The 19,730-nt window shown below is 34.7% G+C and overlaps 1 protein-coding gene across 19 annotated transcripts in view; it reads left to right on the top strand.

Annotated features, from left to right (window-relative positions):
* The window catches only part of LOC122713572 (disks large 1 tumor suppressor protein), a 524,720-nt gene that overhangs the window by 408,414 nt on the left and 96,576 nt on the right, over positions 1–19,730 (top strand). For 17 of the 19 annotated variants that reach the window (XR_006346517.1, XM_043934736.1, XM_043934489.1 and 14 more), the window contains one exon: positions 7,902–7,937. The exons of the other annotated variants lie outside the window; for them this stretch is intronic. Coding sequence is in view for 16 of the 17 variants with exons in the window: in XM_043934736.1 (XP_043790671.1) it covers positions 7,902–7,937 (36 nt within the window). In the remaining variant the exon portion in view is untranslated. The remainder of the gene's footprint in view (positions 1–7,901; positions 7,938–19,730) is intronic. 19 annotated transcript variants of the gene reach the window in all.

Below are 19,730 nucleotides of genomic sequence, written 5' to 3' on the forward strand. Positions count from 1 at the left end.
TCTTGGCGCCATTCGTACGTGTGCAAGAAAGATTTTAAAACTCGAGAACAAGTTCGGGAATAAAATATTCGTTCGTCCCTCGAAACGGAAAAGGCACGTAGCTAAATCCTTGGTGTAGATTTGAAAAATGTCCGGATATAATTCTCTCTCTTTCTACTTCAATTTTTTTTTATCCCTGTCATGGTTAGAATTTTGTCACGAAACTGAACGAAAGTTTCAAGTGTAGGTGGAATTTTCTTTTTTTATGGTTCAAAAGCAAATTTGTTTCTTCGTTCTTCCATTTCCATTGAAAATTTAGTTTAAGTACGAAGTAGAATAATTTGATGGGCTTTATTTCAATTCCGGGATTAAAATATCGATCAATTACTAGGATTTTATCTCACGTTAATCCTATGTAAATCCTGGATCATCCAGAGATTAAGCTTATATGCGTGTTGTACTGTATAATAAAAATTGTTATTTTTCTTCTTATCTGACAGTGTCATGCAATCCAGTTCCAGGAATCTGAAATATTGATAACATCTATTAGAATAATATACGATTAATAATTCATGCTATTTGCATATGCAACTTTCCCACAATAAGGGGATCACGTGTGCAAAATTGTATAAATTTTTAAAATTCTATATCTAATTTAAATATATACATCAATAAATTACTAGCTACGTTTTTTCATAAAAATTTCATTAAAAAAAAGTAAAGAATAAAATTTTCCAGCAATTTGATGACCTTTAAATTCTATGATTAATATTTTTATGGTCGCAAAAATCTGTTTCTTCGATCAATTCACCAACGCACGACAATTTTTCACGATTAAAATTTCCAGCGAGAAATTTAATTACGCGTTATTCATTCTTTTTGTCGCGTTTTGAAAAAAAAAAAAAACCAATTTGTAAAACCTTCGACCAAAGCTTCGTTTCGTCTTTGATGTACTTTTTGACTTTTTCGTCACCGCAAGCTTGGCGAAAGTTCTTCAACCTCTAAATCCGATCAAAAGCTTTGCGGATGTCAGCACAGCTGGTGCTGTTCACTATTTTGCAAAGTCGTTTAGAGAATTTATGAATTTTCGCGAATTTTTCGATATCCAACGTTTCATCCAGCGTGAATGAAATGTCTTGCGTAAAACTTTGAACTCGATACTTTTTTAATATAATTGAACGACGTGGATTTTCTTCACGCAATGTTCCTTTTTTCTTAAATTTTTTTGGATTTTTTACACATGTCATTTTTCCGATTAAATTTTTAAATTTATCTTATTGCTAAAAATATATACGTATATATATAGTATAAACTTTTTGATATTATCAATTCGTCAAAGAGATAAAAAGAAGAGTCTATTGTATCGTTATCTGTTCGATCGAATTTAAAATTTGCGATTCGATGGCTTTGACACGATGGCAACCCTTCGGCGAATTTAGTCTTCGGCGAATGTACGAAAGCTTCGAGACTGTCTTCCTCCACTGCGAGGGAGGAAATCGATATTCCATAAATGTGTAAATGTGTAGCCGAATCCGAATCATTCGATTTTCTAAGGAAACGACTTTTCCACCCGAGGCGCTTCAAAGCTGTATTAACGATGAAACGATCGCGGTTTCCTCCCTTTTGTTTGCATTCCCAGATTTTCTGCCATGATTTCTTTTTTCCCTGTAAAAAAAAAAAAAAAAAAAAAAAAATGAAACGTTAAAAAAATGCAAACTCTGCTGATTTATTCGTTCAGAATAAATGTGGAATTAAAAACTTGTCAAAGTTAAATCGACGTTGATACATAGATATATTTAATGATGAAGAATGATTGATTGAAACGTTTTAAGAATTAATAAAAGAAATTATTAAGAGAGAGAGAGAGGAAAAAAAAGAGGCGAAGTCGTGAGTTATAATTATAGAAATAACTGTATATAATTTTTATTATTATTCCGGAATATTTCTAATCTGCGATTAAACTGGTTTCCACGGAAATCTTTAAAACGTGTAATTTATCGTTTGCATAATACGAGATAATATTTATCTAATGCTTATCAGAGGCAAAACACGATAATTTCCTCAGTCAATGTATCCTAAATATATTTATTTATTGTGAATATTTGTGCGAAACGAAACATTGATGATTGAATATCGAGTTTTAATTTTTGATTCGATAAATATTTCTTAACGATTATTTTATTTAATTATGCGATGCGTGATTATTAAATTAATTAAATTATTAAATGACACCTGTCTTGAATCACGTTTTACATTACATTGCAAGTTGATAATTAGTCAAAAATTATTATCAAATTATCTTAAAATACTTAGTTGACTTATCAGCTAAAAGTTTAAACGATAAAGAGATCCTTGAACAGTATAAATGATTTTCAGAAAATATGATTCACACTGGTTGCAATTCCCAATTCTCTCTCGATATAATTACGTTGCCATCCGAATAGAGATTGATATTTTAATTTTCTCACGTGTTTCGCTTGTTTTTTTTTTTTATCGCGAACGATAAAAATTTATCGCATCCCATATTTTATTCAACTTCGGAGACGGAAGCAGAGGGCTTTACACAGGCGAACGAAAAAAACCTTTTTCCCAAGACTTGGACCAGAACCAAAGCCAATTTTCCGCCATCGTATCGCGAAAACAAGCGTAATTCGCGGGGATAAACGAGTATAAATCGCGTCCAGCATCAAACAAACGCGTCTCGATAGAAATAAATTGGCCGTCCCAGAGGAAGGATGGAACAAGAAATTAGCTTAATTACACAAAGAAAAATGTTCGAGGGAACTCGGTTTAATTCCCCTCGTGGAATAATGGCCGCCAGGTTGATAAAAAGTTTTTCGGAAAATCGTGGAAGAAGAAACTTGCGAAAGGGCGAACCTTCTAATTTCGTGGCCTCTCGGCGGAAGTGAGCTCGCTAATTGAATTTCATATTCCACCGCGTATCGCGAATCGAGAGCTTCTCTCCGGAGAGAAAGAGAGAGAAAGAGAGAGAGAGTTCTCTGGTAATTAATTACCATTCAGGGGACGCACGCACCTCCTCTTTGCATCCTAGATCCTCAAATTTTTTCTCGCCTCCTTCCATTCTTTTTTTTTTTTCTCATTCTCAAAGAGTGTGGCCAGATGCTTCCTCGAATGGAAGGGGAAATTCTTTTTTTGTCCACGATTTTTTAACAAGCAACGATGACACAGCGTTTCGTGTAATTCAGTTAGTTAATGGAGATGAATCGAAGAAGAGTAAGTTGCTTGCTGACAAACTTAATTTTCTTTCGAGAAGGAGGGCAAATTGTTTGAGTAACTCGATTATTTCGTATTAAATGGAATTAACATGGTAGAGTAAACCAGATGGAGAACTTATTCTCGTCTTCTGAAAAGTAAAAAGAATCCGATAATATTGTTACTAGTAAAATTTTAAAGAATAATTCGATTAAATTTTCTTTTTTTTTTTTTTTTCTTCGATTGATGCAAGTAAATGATACTTTTTTTTTTTTTCTCACGGTAATTCTATTTTATTTTTGTATATACATCTGTGAACTATTGGAACGTTGCGCTTTTCCCACGGGGAAAATCGGAAGATTGAATTTCATCGGTGAGATACGAGGAATAACGTGAACAGAAATATTCGAACAGTCAATGGAATCATCGTGTAAATCGTCTGAAGGGAAACAAAATGACAGTCAACTGAATTGTTTACAAGACACGTTGTACCAACGTGTTACTTCCTGTTTGCTTCACTCTCTGTACTCCAATAACTCGTTGTAAAAACAGGATAAATAATGTTGGAAAATAAAGATTGTACTCCGATACTCCTCTTCAATCGTCTTTTACGGAAAGAAATCTCGATTCGATCCGAGGAATCTGTTCTTCTCCCTTTTCACAAATATTATTCCAAGCAACGCGTATAATTTGAAAAATTGTAGAAATTTCGGAAAATTCGGATTTCGAGAACTACGCGAAAAAAATATGACGAGGTTTACGGAAATTTTCAAACCTGAAAGCCGATCTCCATCCTCCGTAATTTTTGTTTGCAATTTAAATTCGATGGTTGCGATGTGGAAAAACTGGGGAAAACTTCCAATTTTCGAACGCTAATTAAAATTCAAAATTTTTCCTCGCAAACGTGTAATTAAAAAAAATTAATTAAAAACTTGTACAAAAATGTGAAGGTTTTAAATTTCAAATATCACGAAGAAACTCCGTGTATGTCATGTATTCGCTTGCCATATATTCACTTCGTAATTAACTATAAATTACTCATAAGTTAAAAATATATTATTTTTATAAAAAAAAAAAGAAAAGTTAAGAATTTAAAAAAAAAAATAATAATCGTTTTTCAATCTAACGAAACGTAATTTCATCGTTCCTTTTACGTATATAATTATAATTTATAAATAAATAAAGAAGATATATATAGGAAAATAACTTGTATTTTTTCGTGTGATATGCTACGAAATTCCATATTCAGTTTTATCCACGATTTTGCATATTTTTTTATAAGGCAAAAACGTGCCTAGTAGTCTCTTATATGCGTTTCGAGTGCATCAAATCATATTTCCCGTGGCAGCTCCATGAATAACAAGAACGACGGGATTTCGTCGTAAAATTCTTTAGTTATCGACTTTCTTCTCCAACGAGGTGTCTGTTCAACGTTAGCGCACGTTTCCCCTTCAGATACACCCTCCCTTTCACAATTTCTCCTCTTAAAATTGCCCCTTAAAATCGTTCCATCCCCCCATAAAGAAAACTCTTCCTCTGAAATCCAATGAAAATCAATTTTTAACGTGTTCCATCGATTTTCGATGTCCGCTCGATTCCATTCCACGCTTAAACACATCGAGAAAAGTGTGTTTGGGTGGCGGTAAAACTCGGTTTACCAATCTGGTTGGATTGATGATGAATAACAAAAAAAAAAAAAAGAAAAAAAAAAATATTCCACCCCAAAGCAATTGCATCATCATCGGCTTCCACACGATCGATGAGTACTTGTTGAATGAACTTTCACTCCCCCTCTCCCCCTCCCCGTTTCTTTCCAAAGATTACCACGACTTCCAGGGAAGATCGTCCGGTTTTATTTTCACTCAATTATTCCCCCGGGAATCGGAATTTTCTTTCTCTCCTCGTCGTTTCTGTCCACGACGAACGGAAAAACGGAGCTTAAAGGGTGAATAGAGCTTGGGCCATCTTTCTTCCATCCGCTGCAAGACGTTTCCATTCGTTCTTACTTACGTTACAAAGTAAGAAAGGCAACGAAGGAAATTACTCGTCGTGTGCTGTCTTCGCCTTCTATTGTTATTTCATGCCACTTTTATTTATCGTCACGATCGAATTCAAAACCTCGACAAAGTCTCGCAATTGCTTGTTTACAATCGATTCGACTTACGATTCACAGATATTGTTTTCGTCATCCTTCAAAACTTCCTGCAAAAAAGTGTTTGCGAACGGACTTGAAAATGAAGCATTGATGATGAATCAATTATTGAACGAAATCATTAATTAATTAATTAACGCTCGATTCGAAAATCAATATTCGGAAAGAGAATTCAAAGTTAAAGAGTTTCTTTCTACCATTGTCAACACGACGACGTTAATCAATTCGAAATCAATCGAAACATTGTCGCGAATGCGAGCGTGTAGGTATCATTTCACGCTCGAAATAAACATCCATTGTCGGATTCGAGATCGTAACGTAAATGTTTTAATAATGGGGAAGGGGAGGGTTCAAATTGAATGCCCTGCATACAGCCAAGCGCATAATGCATTCTCCCTGCAATGGCACCCGAAGGACTCGTAGACATCCGCGTTTTCCCCGTGGAACGAGCGCGGAATCGATTCCAAGTTTCAATAAATTTCGATTAGAATTGAAAGACGAAACGACGAGATAAGAAAGGCGGAGAGGAATGCGATGGAAACGGCGAGGAGGGGGATGATTCATTTCGATCATCTCGTCGAACGAAGGTGTGCAACTTCTCCCTCTTTTTCTCCCTCCCCTTTTTCTAACCGCGGTTTTAACGAGAGACCTATATAACCTTCCCGTTTTATCCTTCCTCGTTCACGTTGATGGGGATCGTTCCCTCATTGCGACACGAAGAATGATATATTCGCGACGGGCTCATCGATCAGAGAAAAAGTACTTTAATGGAGGCTATTGGTTTAGGAAGTGAAAGAAAGGGAAGTGAAATTGGAATTCGTAATTCTTCGAAGTGTTCGTTCGTTTTATGAAACGCTCTTCGACAACTTGTGTTATTATATTCGATGATAATTTTATATAATGAATAATTTGCGAATATGATAACTTCTTTGAGGATAAAATTAAATATAACTTTCTGGATGGAACAGAATTTTAAATATATTATTTTATTACGTTGTAAAAAATGAGAACGTAAATTCAAAAGTTGAACGCGCTGCACCGTATAATGCAATTTGTTGTTATTCTATGTATAGACAAAAATTTTCATTAAAATCAGAATTTTTTAGACTCGCATTTATTCCCCATTCGACCGAATGAACCGGTGATGTACACGTGCGATAGATGGTACGATTAAAAATGACGTGGAAAAATATACGTGCACATATTGTATCGTGGCTGTTCAAGGATAAATCGATAAGCGAAAGTACATGTGCATATCTATTCTTCCATATGCACACGACAAAGTTCCATTAAAATTAAACCAATTCCAAATTAAAATGATGAGAAAAGAATATAAACAGCTCGAATTACACGGTGCATTGGAACGAAAAATTACAGAATGCCCGATTTTTCTGATCGATTTTTCTTTTTTTTTTTTTTTAAGAATTGATGGAAACGACACAACATGGCAAAAAGAGGACACAACTTTTTTTTTTTACTTTTCGAGTTAAAATGTTAAATTTCCTCGAGGAATTTTCCGTTTCTTGTGCATGTAAACCGAATGGCATCTGATAAATTCACGACACAGAAATAATTTCACAGGGATTGGTATTCCACGGGGAATCCACGTTTCTTTTTTTTCCTTTCTTTCTTTCTTTCTTTCCACTTTCAAGATTTCAAGCCGAGACCACGGATATAGACGGATCGCTCGTCCGGAAAATTTACCGGGAATAAAATCGTTTCGTGATCACACGATCCTCGAGAGACTACAAACGAACATCCCTTCTCGAATTATTGGAATTTCTTCTTCGTCACAGGGAGGCAAATAAAATTTTGTTACTCGATTTATCATCCTGTTTCTTTCTAATGGCCAACCTCGTTAAATTAAAATTTGATACGATAACGTGGATATCGTGGAACGTTGCATTCTCTGTTTTCAATTCTTCTTACATCTGTATCCAGAATATGTGCTATTATTTGATTTTCGATTTTCAGTAATAATAAAATTTTTGTCACTCGATTCTGCTTCTTCCTCGAAACTTAAATTTTAAATTTAATGATAGATCTTCTGTCCATGCTTTCGATCCTTACATCTCGTATCCAAAATCATTTACCCAATTTTCGATTTTAATAATTATTTATTAATGTTAAAATTGTACTTAAACCTAAATCAATAATAAATGCGTCGAATTACAACGATACAATTTAAAAATCGTTAAAATTCCGATCTTAAGTAAATGTACTTACCCCTGAATTCCAATAATAAAAGTTAAGGAAAATGATCGTTTCATAGATTTTGGAATTGAGAGATTTGAGAGATGATGTTTCGTTCCATCGACGAGAAAGTATTTTGGAAAGGCCGCTGTTAAATTACAAGGCAAATTTACTCTTACTACTCCTCTTGCATGACCCCTTCCCGACGCGTGTTTTCGCATGATAGCATGCTTTAGCCGGGGGGATTCGTATCCTCGGCGACGAATGAGCGGAGTCTTTGCTCAAGCATGAAACTCCCTAGAAAGCAAACAACAATTCCATTCGGGGTTACACGGTCTAATTTTCTGGGCACTCATTGTTGCAGGCACACACGCCCCTACTTGCGGCTGACACGAGACACGTAAGTAGACAAAACAGATGGTGTGAACACAACAGGAACACAATGCACAATGTTATTCATAATAATTGGACATATGTATTGTGATTCGTTGAAAAGTACTCGAGTATAAATAATCTTACACGAATACGATATTTGCGTTGTAGCAAATATTCTTGAAAATGTTATTAGCACTGTGAATGCAAAGTTTGAGGATACATAAGATCATAAAATATTCGTTGAAAAATATTTATTCTGTGAAAGAATAAAAATGAATGCTTATTATTGCGACGTTAATAATATGATATTAATTAATCGGATTATAATAATAATATATCGTATTAATACTCAATAACGACAATAACTAACTAAATTATAATATAATAATACAACGCAATGATGTAATAATTAATTATTCGTATAATTATCTAATTATCAGTGCTAATAATATTCTGAAAAATTTCCACGTAACACATTACATTACGTATCGTCAAAATTTTTCACGACAAATATCCAAATAATTTTATAAATCACTCTAATCAATATTCCTTTTGTGTCTGTATAACAACGGTTCGAAGCATTTCGATGCTCAATATGCGCTCAATTGTCGAAAAATAATTCATTCGATCCGGTATCGTATTTCTCCTCGTCCCTTGTTGTTCGAATAAACCGAACAAATTCACGATTAAACATCAATAATATCCGATTATACATCCAGAGAGCTGTATAATTTTGCAATTAACCGCGTTTCACGAGCTCGAATTCCCGCAAATTGCCTTTCCTTTTTTCCAGAATTAAAATTATAGTTCAATTGTGCGTTCAAGTTTCGTTTTCCAATAAACGAATTAGGTTCTTCGTTTCGATACTCTGTTTTTATTTTGATAAACAAATTTCTTTCTTTCTTTCTTTCTTTACACGATGAAAACACGATCAGAATTTCACTTATCGATCCTCTTCGCATAGTTTCATTTCCATGATTTCCATAGATCGTCAGGATTATCTATGCAGATATATTTGGTTCATGTTGAAACCAAAGTAACGATTCTATTCTCTAAAGAATTAAATTGGTTTCAGGAAATATGCACCATAATTATATTCCTGCCCGATAAATGACTCAAAGGATTTTAGACGATTTTAAGGTTCGATAAACCTGTCGATAATTTGCTTTCAACTTATCGTAATACATTTACACATAATTTCTCTAAGGATATTGTTCGATGAATCATGCAGAGAAAATGCAGTGGATAATTATTTGGACCCATTACCGTTAATGATTACCAATTGCACAATTATCGAGCGAATTTGGATTAATTAACCACTATCCGTCTTCTATTTTATTATTTCCCTCATTAATTCTCATTAATTTTCTATTCCACTTCGTATCGCGATTCGCTTCCTTCGATCACCTCTCACTCACGTCATTCAAATGTCGAGGGTAACCTTTTCAAGCAAAGTTGACAACCAATCCTTCCACCATCCTCGTCACGCTATTCGAATGAAAAGATTCATGAAAGGGTTTTATTCGATTCGTTGTAGAAATTCAAGAAGACGAAGACGATGCATATTTTACACGTAGATCGTGGCAAAGGAGGGTGCACAAGTCGAAGAAGGGGGATTAAAGGGGTAAACGCGAGGGGTATTCAACCCGCTAAATCGAGTAAACTCCGATTCTTGTAACTTTCTGGAATGCCGACCGATTATCTTTCTTATTCCTTGGTTCTTGCTCCCCCATTCATCCCCTTCCTCCATCTCTCTCGCGTGCTTGGAATTCCACGGAAATGAGATCAATTTCACGCTAAGGGACGATCTCTATCGAGGTCGTTCGTTCTCCTGCTATTGGCCATTAGATCGCGGCGAAAGGGTTGACATTAGTATCGAAATATTATGGAGATCTATAATGGAATTTCATTGTTGCGCGAATTGTTGTAAGATTTAGGTATACTCTCCGTGGGACCATTTTGATTTCTGGCCTGGGATCCGAAATCTGGAATTCCACGTAGCTTCCACCATTCCCCCTTGAGGAAACAAACCCCTGTTTCGCATTATCTCGGCTCATCGGAATCCTAATTCCATTAGATTTCCCTCCATCGTTTCTCTTTCGACGCTTGTTCCCCATTCAGGTAACACCGATCGTTATAGCCCTTGCGACATTTCCATTCGATTTATCTTATTAGATGGATACGGTTAATTCAATTTATCTCGTGTATTATCGCAATAAATATACATTTGTGAAATATTTATACTTTTCCATTTTGAAAAGTTGCAAATTAATTAAATTTCCAAAAATGTTATAACAATCGTAAATTGTACGTATAATATATATATTTTTTCAAAATAGATATTACACTTATGATGATATCCTCTTCATTGTTCGATGATTCGAAGACCACATCGCGTTCAAGCGACATTATCAAAATTATCAAAATATTTTTGCAATATAAATATATTCCGCACGAAATGATTAATAGCTCGTTCGCACGAGTACATTTTTCTCCACCACCAGCTTATTTTTTATCCCGGAACTGTGCCGCTATTTGCCTATCAGCACAGTGATACCGATCCGCGCTGATAGGAGTGGTGGTGTGTTGCTCTCCACGTCGCTTCCTGCGCTTCCAGCCCCTAAAATTGCATTACGGTCGAGCGGCATTATAACGGGGACGTGTCATATAAATCACGCGAGGAATGACGCGAGCATCGGTGTCCGTGCACGTGTCCCCTTCCCCCCTCGTTCGCTCGAATTGTCGAGATTATGTCGGTTGGATCGAGGTTTCCGGTCCTCGAAGGGCAACCTATGGGATATCCTTCGATTCTGGTTAAATTAACGGAAACGAACGTCATCCTGCAATACGGTTTTATGATGCTCAAGATTGAATCTGATTGTAAATTAGTGGCTCTATCCTCTAGTGCTAGAAATATTTCAAGGATTAAAATTTAATTCCAAGGAATAGAAAACTTACCTTACAATGTGATAATACATTTCTATGAATTTTTTAATCATCTTATAGTATACGTTATTATAATTATTGTAGGGCACATCCAACTTGTCTAACACGTAATTAACACGTTTTAGAGGATACAAATTAATCTCCATGCTTTGAAGTATCAACTCTTTTAATACGAATCGTGAATAGATTTAATAGATTTATGTATATTAACATACATCATCAAAGATATAGTTAAATAAAATAAAATTTTCACGAAACAATATATATATATATATATGTATATTTCTTTAAATTATAATCTCGTTTATATCTTCATTCATTAAATTGCATTATCATCCAAGAGATTCGACTGTCAATAAATTTATTAGAACCAATTCTATGGAAACCTGGCTCTATCGCGCACATCTATTGGATCCCCCAAAATCGATCGAACCAATCTAAAGTTTGAAGGTTCCTTTCAATATCTGTTTATCGATCGAGGCGCAATCTACTACAATCACTTAAGTTTAATATTAAAATGGAAAAAGCAGAATTGTTCTACTCTAATAGAAATTAACTACCAACTTGTTTTCGCTTGGTGAAATACGCAGTTACGGTTACAGGGATCGAGGAATGAATATTAATAGTTATCGGCATACACATTACAAGTAATTGGTTTTTTCCGTCCATTGAAACGCTCTGCGCAATGCAATAATCTCCATCAAAAGGTAATTAACCGGCCTGTATTGTCCTTTCTTCCTTGAAACGTCATTCGTATCGATTCATAAATAATCATCAACTCGTGTTCGTATCGTAGATAATTCGTATTTAGATATTAAAATATTGTTTACGCTATATATATATGCGATATTATCGCATTTATGGATCGATTATAAATTGGCGCCGATTGTTACTTATCGAAATTATCGCGCCGATATTTCCGGATCTAGGAAGGAATTATCGCGGCTATGACGTTTAAATAAACCATGGCGATTCGATCGAAATTCAATATTTCCAGCCGGCAATAACGGATCCAGTAACGAAATTGTTGATTGAACGAAATGAAAGACCGGGCAGATGACTCGGGAAATATTTGTATTCGAATTAGACGAGATTTGTCGAAACCTCGTGTGTGCATGCAAATATATACGGATTCCCACAGGTGCATCAATTTTGACGAGGCAAATAATGCGTTGTTGCATCCAGATACACATCGAATTCGCGAGAAAAGTCGCGTTGCTAATTTTCCGTAATTTCCAATTTCCAAAATTTACGTCGAATTTATTCATATCGATCGATTGTCTAAGCCAAATTACAGTATGATAACGAAATATATTTATTATTCGGAGATTTCGTTTTGCATTAACATTTGGATTCTATTGCAAGGAATTTTTGAGAAAGTCGTACGATGATCTCTGATATTTTGATTATACGAAAGTTAAGATTTATCTGAAAAATCTGTGAGATATTCTGGAGCATATTTTGTGTCACTTTCGTTAATGAAATATTAAATACACTTTATCTTATTCGAAATATATGTAGAATTACGAAAAAAGATACAGAGATTTAGTTTCTTAGGTGCCAAAGATCTGAATAATTTTCAATCATTCGTAAAACTTGGTAAAACTTCGTAAAACTCTTGGAATATAAATCGACAAATATCTGAAATAATCTGAATTAGAAAACTTTTAAAATAAATTAAGATTTTTGTTAGGATAAGGATATCAAGGATTGTAACCTGAAAAACTTGTACCCAGAGAAAAAAGTTATCCAAAAATTAGACAACAGTAGGAAACATTCCGTATCGTAGTTACAACACGAAATGGCACCTAAGTGCTCGCAGTTGAGCACAACTTTTAAAAAGCGCGTAACAATTCCAGCCAATTTATCTTTTGGAACTGGTGGAAGCCGCGCGGAGCCCCGGCCATTTAAGGGCAAGATAAACCCTGAAAGGACTTTGTTCCGCGCCACCTCTCCCTTTTAAGTAGCCCGGCAATTTTTGTACCTACGTGAAAAATGAGGCAATTCGAGGCAACCTCTACTTCATTCATACCACATCCATTTACATTTCGTTCGTATCTCTCGATCGTTGACCCGCCGTGATTAATTTACTCGAGCAGACCCTTCGTTTGCTCAAACTTCCGATCCTGTTAACTTTTAATTCTCTGCGGGGACCGGCACGGGTTCGGTTCTTATCTGAAAATGCGGTTGAAAACGCGCTTCCAATTTTCTTTATCTTCCCCTCGAGTGTGGATGTTCTCTCTCGTTTCAATGTTTGCGATCTCAACTGTCGGATTTTCAATTTGCAAACTGCAAGGAGCACTTTTTGCATCCTTTTGAAACCACGTTTCAAAAATCGAGGTTTGTAAGTGGAATAGTGGACAGGAGGGGACGTTTGACTCTGAAACAAAAGTTTTTTTTATTGGGGAGCGGTGAAAAGTTCCTCTCCGTGAAAGCATTCTGGCGAATAAAAAAAGAAAAAAGAAAAGAAAAAAGTTATAAAAAGAAAAAGAAAAAGATGTTGTTATTTTATGCTTATTTGTGTTTAATAATAATGAAAAAAATGAGAATCGATAAAGTATCATCATTTAATTTTACGGAAATTGTATTTCCTATGTGTAAATGTAGGTGGATTAACTCGAATTGTACAGCTTTGACTTTTTCATTCCGCCCTGATGTTCACCCGCAAGTAGTTATTTAAACGTGAATGGGCGCTTTGTTGTCCTTCCTTCTCATTGCTTCCCTACGACGCACAGGGAATGATGTAGAAAATTTCGTTTGTGTATTGGCCTATTTCTCGATACACGGTGAAACGAACCGTGCATAGGGTTTTTGTTGAAACGTTAATTAATTTTTGAAACGAAATGGAGACACGAAAATTCGAAGATCAAATCCTTCGATGTATATTTTCTTTCTAATCTGAAAAACAAAATGTAATAAATACATTACATTTATGAAAGAAATTTTGTTCGAAAGGATCACGATAATTATTTTCATTTTAACAAAAAATTATGATATATGAATACGACGAGTTTAAACACCATGCTGCAAAAGGTTAATTAGAAAATAATTCCTTGCTGCGAACGTCCAATGGAATTCCGACGAAATATTCACGGAGTAATAAATCAATTCGTATTTGTCAGTCGGCTGGCCATCATCCCATATCGTCGAAAATCTATTTAGCACAACGTGACACGAGACCGGCGATGACTCGTTACCCAAAGCGTCTCGAATACCTCGAGGCAGAACCTGTAGAGGTAGCTGTATGAATTTCAGCACGGAGTGGAAGATCATAAAATTACGAACGTAAACCGTAAGTGGTACGTGTCAGGAATGAAGTTCGTCGTTGAATCGAGAGAAGAGGGAGAGGATCGATCTCATCGTCGATGGACGAAAGAGGGTTCGAGCACTTCATTGTTTGATTTAAGATGTTGAACTGAAATACGATTGAGGTACAGGAGAATCTCCATTTAATAGAAAACAAGATGGTGGGGGGGAAGGAAATTTTTGGATAATGGAATATAGGATGAATTTTCTCATTTCGTCACTGTTGCGATAAGGAAAAATTTACATTATATCTGTGATTAATTTCTTATCATGAAATATAAATAGAAAAGATATAAATTCAGAAAGTTGTGTAATCTTGATTAAAATTCATCGTTTTTTCCATTTAGAAATAGAGAGGTGTATGATCAAAGCTTGGAAATAATAGTTTACTACCTGGCCCCGAGACTGTAACGAATTATATTTCCACCCCCTTCTAGAAGTTCTCTAAATACCAGGAAGCTCTACATTAACCGGAATGAGAAACGGTTATCGCCTCGTTCGCTTGGAAAACCAGCGAAATTGCCAACGAGATAAGACAAGCACGGTATTAACCGTGGAATACCATGATGGAACTGTAAATTTATTCCATGGTTGTAGTCCACGTCAGCAGCGTGCACTACCACCTCTAAAGATTCCAGAAGAATTCGAATTCCGTATTATGCCGATCACGTCCGCCTGGTTTTCTTTTGGATTTTTCTCCCTTCCCAATCGTCCTTTATATCCCTCTTCTCGCTCGAGAAGGGGTTGTCAAATCTCGCTTTCACCTTCCTTTCGCGCGTAAAAATCTCCACCCCGATACTGGTTTCATTGGATTACATAGGGGAAACAAGGGGCGGAGAAGAATATTTCATGTCACTATGAAATTATATATAGGAAATATTTATTTGACGAGTGGAAAACGAGGGGAAGTGTCTTATCTGATTTGAAAATGAAAATCTTTTTCGAATTTTCTTTTTAATGAGAATTCAGAGAAATTGAGAAATTTTCGACGAGGATGAAGTTTTTTATTCGATTGAAATGGATCTGTTTTGAAATCATCATACAAGAATATGGATTGAGAAATTTTTACAAAATACTACGTTCGATTTTATAACGAAAATGTTACAAATTTAAAGAAATTGAAATTGTAATCTATTCTATGAATCCAGATTATTAATAATTTACATGATACATGATACAAGTTGCAATATACCGTGAATTAATTCCAGAACGTGTTTCTCAGGGAATCGTATATGCTTCTGATGGCTTTTGATTAGTGACTTGGTAATTATGCCCAAGTTCATTTACTACATTTACCTTTGGGTCTGGAATTAACTAGTTAAATGTTCATGACGATGTGCTCGAGTGAAGGATACCATAAGATTCAAAAGTATATCTTCGTTACAATTACTTCGTATTTATTTTTTAATTATACTTTCAAGAATAATTGATCTTATCCGAATAAAAATTTTAGACAGAGAAGAAAAATTTCTTCGACGAATACGAAAGAGATCTAATTGGGAAATTTCTTCTATACGATGAATTAAGAGAAAATGGATTTTAATCAAGCTCGTATCGTAAATTAACATTGTATATAAAGAGAGATTTTCACGTAAGGTTTCGCTCATCATGGAATTTAATACCGACGTTATAATGTTTAGGATGCTTTTACATGGCAGGAATTTCATATTACGTTCACACGACGTGTAACATTGTAATTAATTTTGCTTCCCGTATTTCTCCCGTTGTACAATTTAATTTATAATGATTTATAATATTATCCGATTGTAAAAGTAGAATTTCGGTATATTTTTACAATGTCTGGCTAAATTCTGTCTCTTCTCAACTTCTTTAGAATCCTCTGTAAATTAGTGAATATAAAGTAAATAACTGGTCGATAATTATTTTATCCGCGTGATACGATTATAATTTTAAAATAGTTAAATTTTTTTAACATTTTTAAACTCATCAAACTCTATCCTTTGTCTTTCCTCAATTAGTTCAAAAATAAAAATTATTCTGATTTAGATTTTTCCACAATCTGTCATTGCCAAATCATCGAAGAGAATCGTCGAAATTATACGTTATTAATAAAGCTTACCAAAGATCGCAATTGTCCGATGACAATAATAATTGAAATTAAAATATTCACGATGGCACGTCGAGCATCATCGATCTGGTAAATCGTAGTTATTTGCACAATTGCGTTAAAGTTAAGTTGATTATTCCGAAACTAGCTTTATGGATCCCATTCAAAATTCGCCATCATAATCTCGTTCCATTCCTCATCCAGCATTTACATGTGTAATCCGAAACTGGAGCCACTGGGGAAAAAAGCACATCTGCAATGTATAATCAAGCTTTCGCTAAAGTTACTACTATTAATTAGTAGAGAGTTGTTGGAGAGTATGCAAATCGAATAATAACTGTGTTGAAAATTATAATATAAACTTGCGATATTCCTTTCTCGTTTTTTTTTTTTTTTCAACTTCATCTAAATTCATATGCAACATCACGATATTCCGGTTTTCTTCTCGTTTTTTTTTTTTTTTTCCACCTCCTCCTCCCCTTTTCTCTTTCTCCAATGTAAAAATGCGTTCGTACACGAGCTTCGGTATAATTTTACCCCCTTTCAAAAGCATCAAAGCTAGGCCATGATTCGTCCGTTTTCATTTTTCGCCTTGCTTTTTCCACGCAGTTGCTCGGATTATCACGTAACAAGGCGCACAGGACACTGTAAAGAAACACCGAAACGCCGTTAATGAATATTTATATCATTAACGCGATTCGTACAAAGAAAGTTCTCCAATTGTATTTTCCAACATTTTTTCTTTATCGTAGAAATCTTGGAAAAACATTTGCGAGTTTTTCAAAGGATACCCAAAACTCTATAAATTCAGAGATATCATGTTAAAGATATCCAAATTCGAATTCTTCTCGTCTTCATTTTTCATTTGATTGTGGCATATTTCAAAAAGTACAAAAAAATATTGGAAATTTGCGTTTAAATTATATTATCAGATAGATAAATTATTGAAATTGACGAATGATACGATTGATAAGAAAATTGTTAGCTCGAAATGAATACTCTTTGTCAAATCATCTTCTGTTCCTTCGATCTCTCAGTTATTTAAGATTTAATTTCTCGTTAACGTTTTCTTTTTTTTTTTTTTTTTTTTTTCTTTCTATTTCGCGAGAACAATAACAGCGAATAAATCTGTCATGAACAACAGCAAGCATTGTGGAAATATTCGTTTTTATGCGGCACAACTCCATTTGGATTAATATTCTTTTCTCTCGCCGGAACCATTTCCCGGGTTTTTATCCTTTAACATGCTTTTTTGTTCCTTTGCCGATGAATTATTTCCGCTTCACCCCCGTTTCTCGCGTTTCTTAATTGATCTATGAATAAATTAATCCTGGATTCTCGCGTCTTAATCTTTATTTATGCGGCGAACAATGGGCCGCTCTTGGAAATTTCGTCTAATTTAAATTAATCAATGCCGTCCAGTCGAATTCTTCCAACACTTCTTTCTTCATCTTCCCTCCCCCCCAAGGATCCCTATTTATTTTTCTCCTCCCCCTTTTCCTATGCATTCGTTATTAGACTCCAAAGCTGCATTCGAACAGTGAGGGATATATTTACTTCCCAAATACGATAACAGCTATTTTCTGAAATCGTATATTTATTTTATAATTAGGATATGTATATTCGTGGTCCTGCCAATTGAAGAATAATTCAAATTTATTCGTTTAACTGCAATTTAAAATAAATTCGTTCGATATAATAATAAAAATTGCTGTATACTATCTCAGTAACAATCATCTTACTTTTATTAAACTTTTATTAAAAGTAAGATAATACCAGAAAGAAGAATTGTTAAACAAATTTTAAAATTAAATAAGAAAAATATTTAATAATCCCAAAAATATATAATAATAAACGTGAAAGAGAAAATCGTACCATAATTTTTTTTTTAATTTTGAAGATACTTATAAAAAAAAAAAAGGAAGTATTTTTCTTATTACCTTTATAAATAATAAAGAAATGAACGGGCCAACAACATTTTCCCTAGTTTCTCCAACGGGGCCAACTTGAACACACTTGTAGAATGTTGGCGAACTTTATTTACGCGGGCGCAATGATTTACAGAGAATTAATTCCGTTCCGGTGTTAATTACTGACTTCGCACAGGGTCTGCTTTGGAAACGGCTGGAAATCGTTTATTATAACGCTAGATTTGCCGCTTCGACCGATTATATACGATGCTCGCTACAGGTCTACAGGTGCGTTTAATTTGCGAAACTCGAGGAGATTTAGCATTGGGTGGGTGGTGCTCTATGGACCCGACATTACGCGGCTCGTAAATTTCAATGATAGCCGAAGCACGCGTGAAAGCACGACGAAACCCCATCCGACAGTCGGTGGGATGCGTGAATAAAGTGAACCGATCGTGGTCGACCGGATTTCCGTCTCCCAAAAACGTACAGAGAAGCCGACCATAACGAATATATCGATGATATTTTCGAGTTTTTGAGAACGTTTGCGAGTGTTTTAATCGAGCTGCTTGTAACCGGAAAGAATAAATTTTTTTTTTTTGAATAATACGCCTAAAGAAAAATACCATTTGTCGTAGATATTGATAAATAAACGTTTGATTAGTTAAACGATAAATTTTCTATTTTATTGCCAAAAGAAGATAGTTATTTTTGTTACATTTTTATTAAAAATTGGAATCAATTTCAAATTTAAAAATTTGCTAAAAATAGAGATATAATTTGTTGGTTCAATAATTATTAATTATCGCGTGAAAATATATTCTTTTGATTCTAGTATCTTTCTAAAAAGATACTAGAATTTATAACTTTTATAATCTTGTTACAATTTCTTTTTTTTTTTTTTTTTTNNNNTTTTTTTTTTTTTTTTTAAAGATAGAAATAAAATAAAGGATTAAAGGGATGGCAATTGACAAGCTCGTGTCAACGATCCAATTTTTTTAATCGACTTCTGTCCAGGGTTGCGGTTTCCCGCGATGGAAAATTGGATTGTACGAGCACTAACACGATTAAGAATTAATTGATCGTTAAAACTCCTCGGTTGCAGAGGACCTGTGTTACCGTGCAACCGGTTGATGAACACGGATGCTGGCGAGCCGCCAAATCGTGGCTTCGATTCAAATTTGTAATATAATTCTAAAATCCTGTTCATCGTAAGACAATGTTCCACGTATGTCGATCGTGGACGTATATAAATATCTGTCTATAAAATTTAAAAAATTACGAATGTACCATTCTTGAGGCCGTCCACGCGGCAAATACGTAGAAAAGAACGTGATCAGAATTTTCATTTCACGCTCAAAATATTATACTACTCTCAATTTATATAAATATTATAACACGAATTCGCATCAGATCGTTGTTGTTCTATTTTTAACGTATCCTCTAACCGTCTTTTTAGCTTATATAGCTTCCTCCCTCCCCCCCTCTCTTCTTCTGGCAATTACAAAAGATCACAAATATGTGTATTGCAAGTATAAATAAAGAATAGAAATATCGAGCTTTATAATAATTGCAATATATAAATTAC

The sequence above is a fragment of the Apis laboriosa genome, unplaced genomic scaffold (assembly GCF_014066325.1).
Source record: "Apis laboriosa isolate Shangri-la unplaced genomic scaffold, ASM1406632v1 scaffold104_cov149, whole genome shotgun sequence".
Taxonomy (NCBI): domain Eukaryota; kingdom Metazoa; phylum Arthropoda; class Insecta; order Hymenoptera; family Apidae; genus Apis; species Apis laboriosa.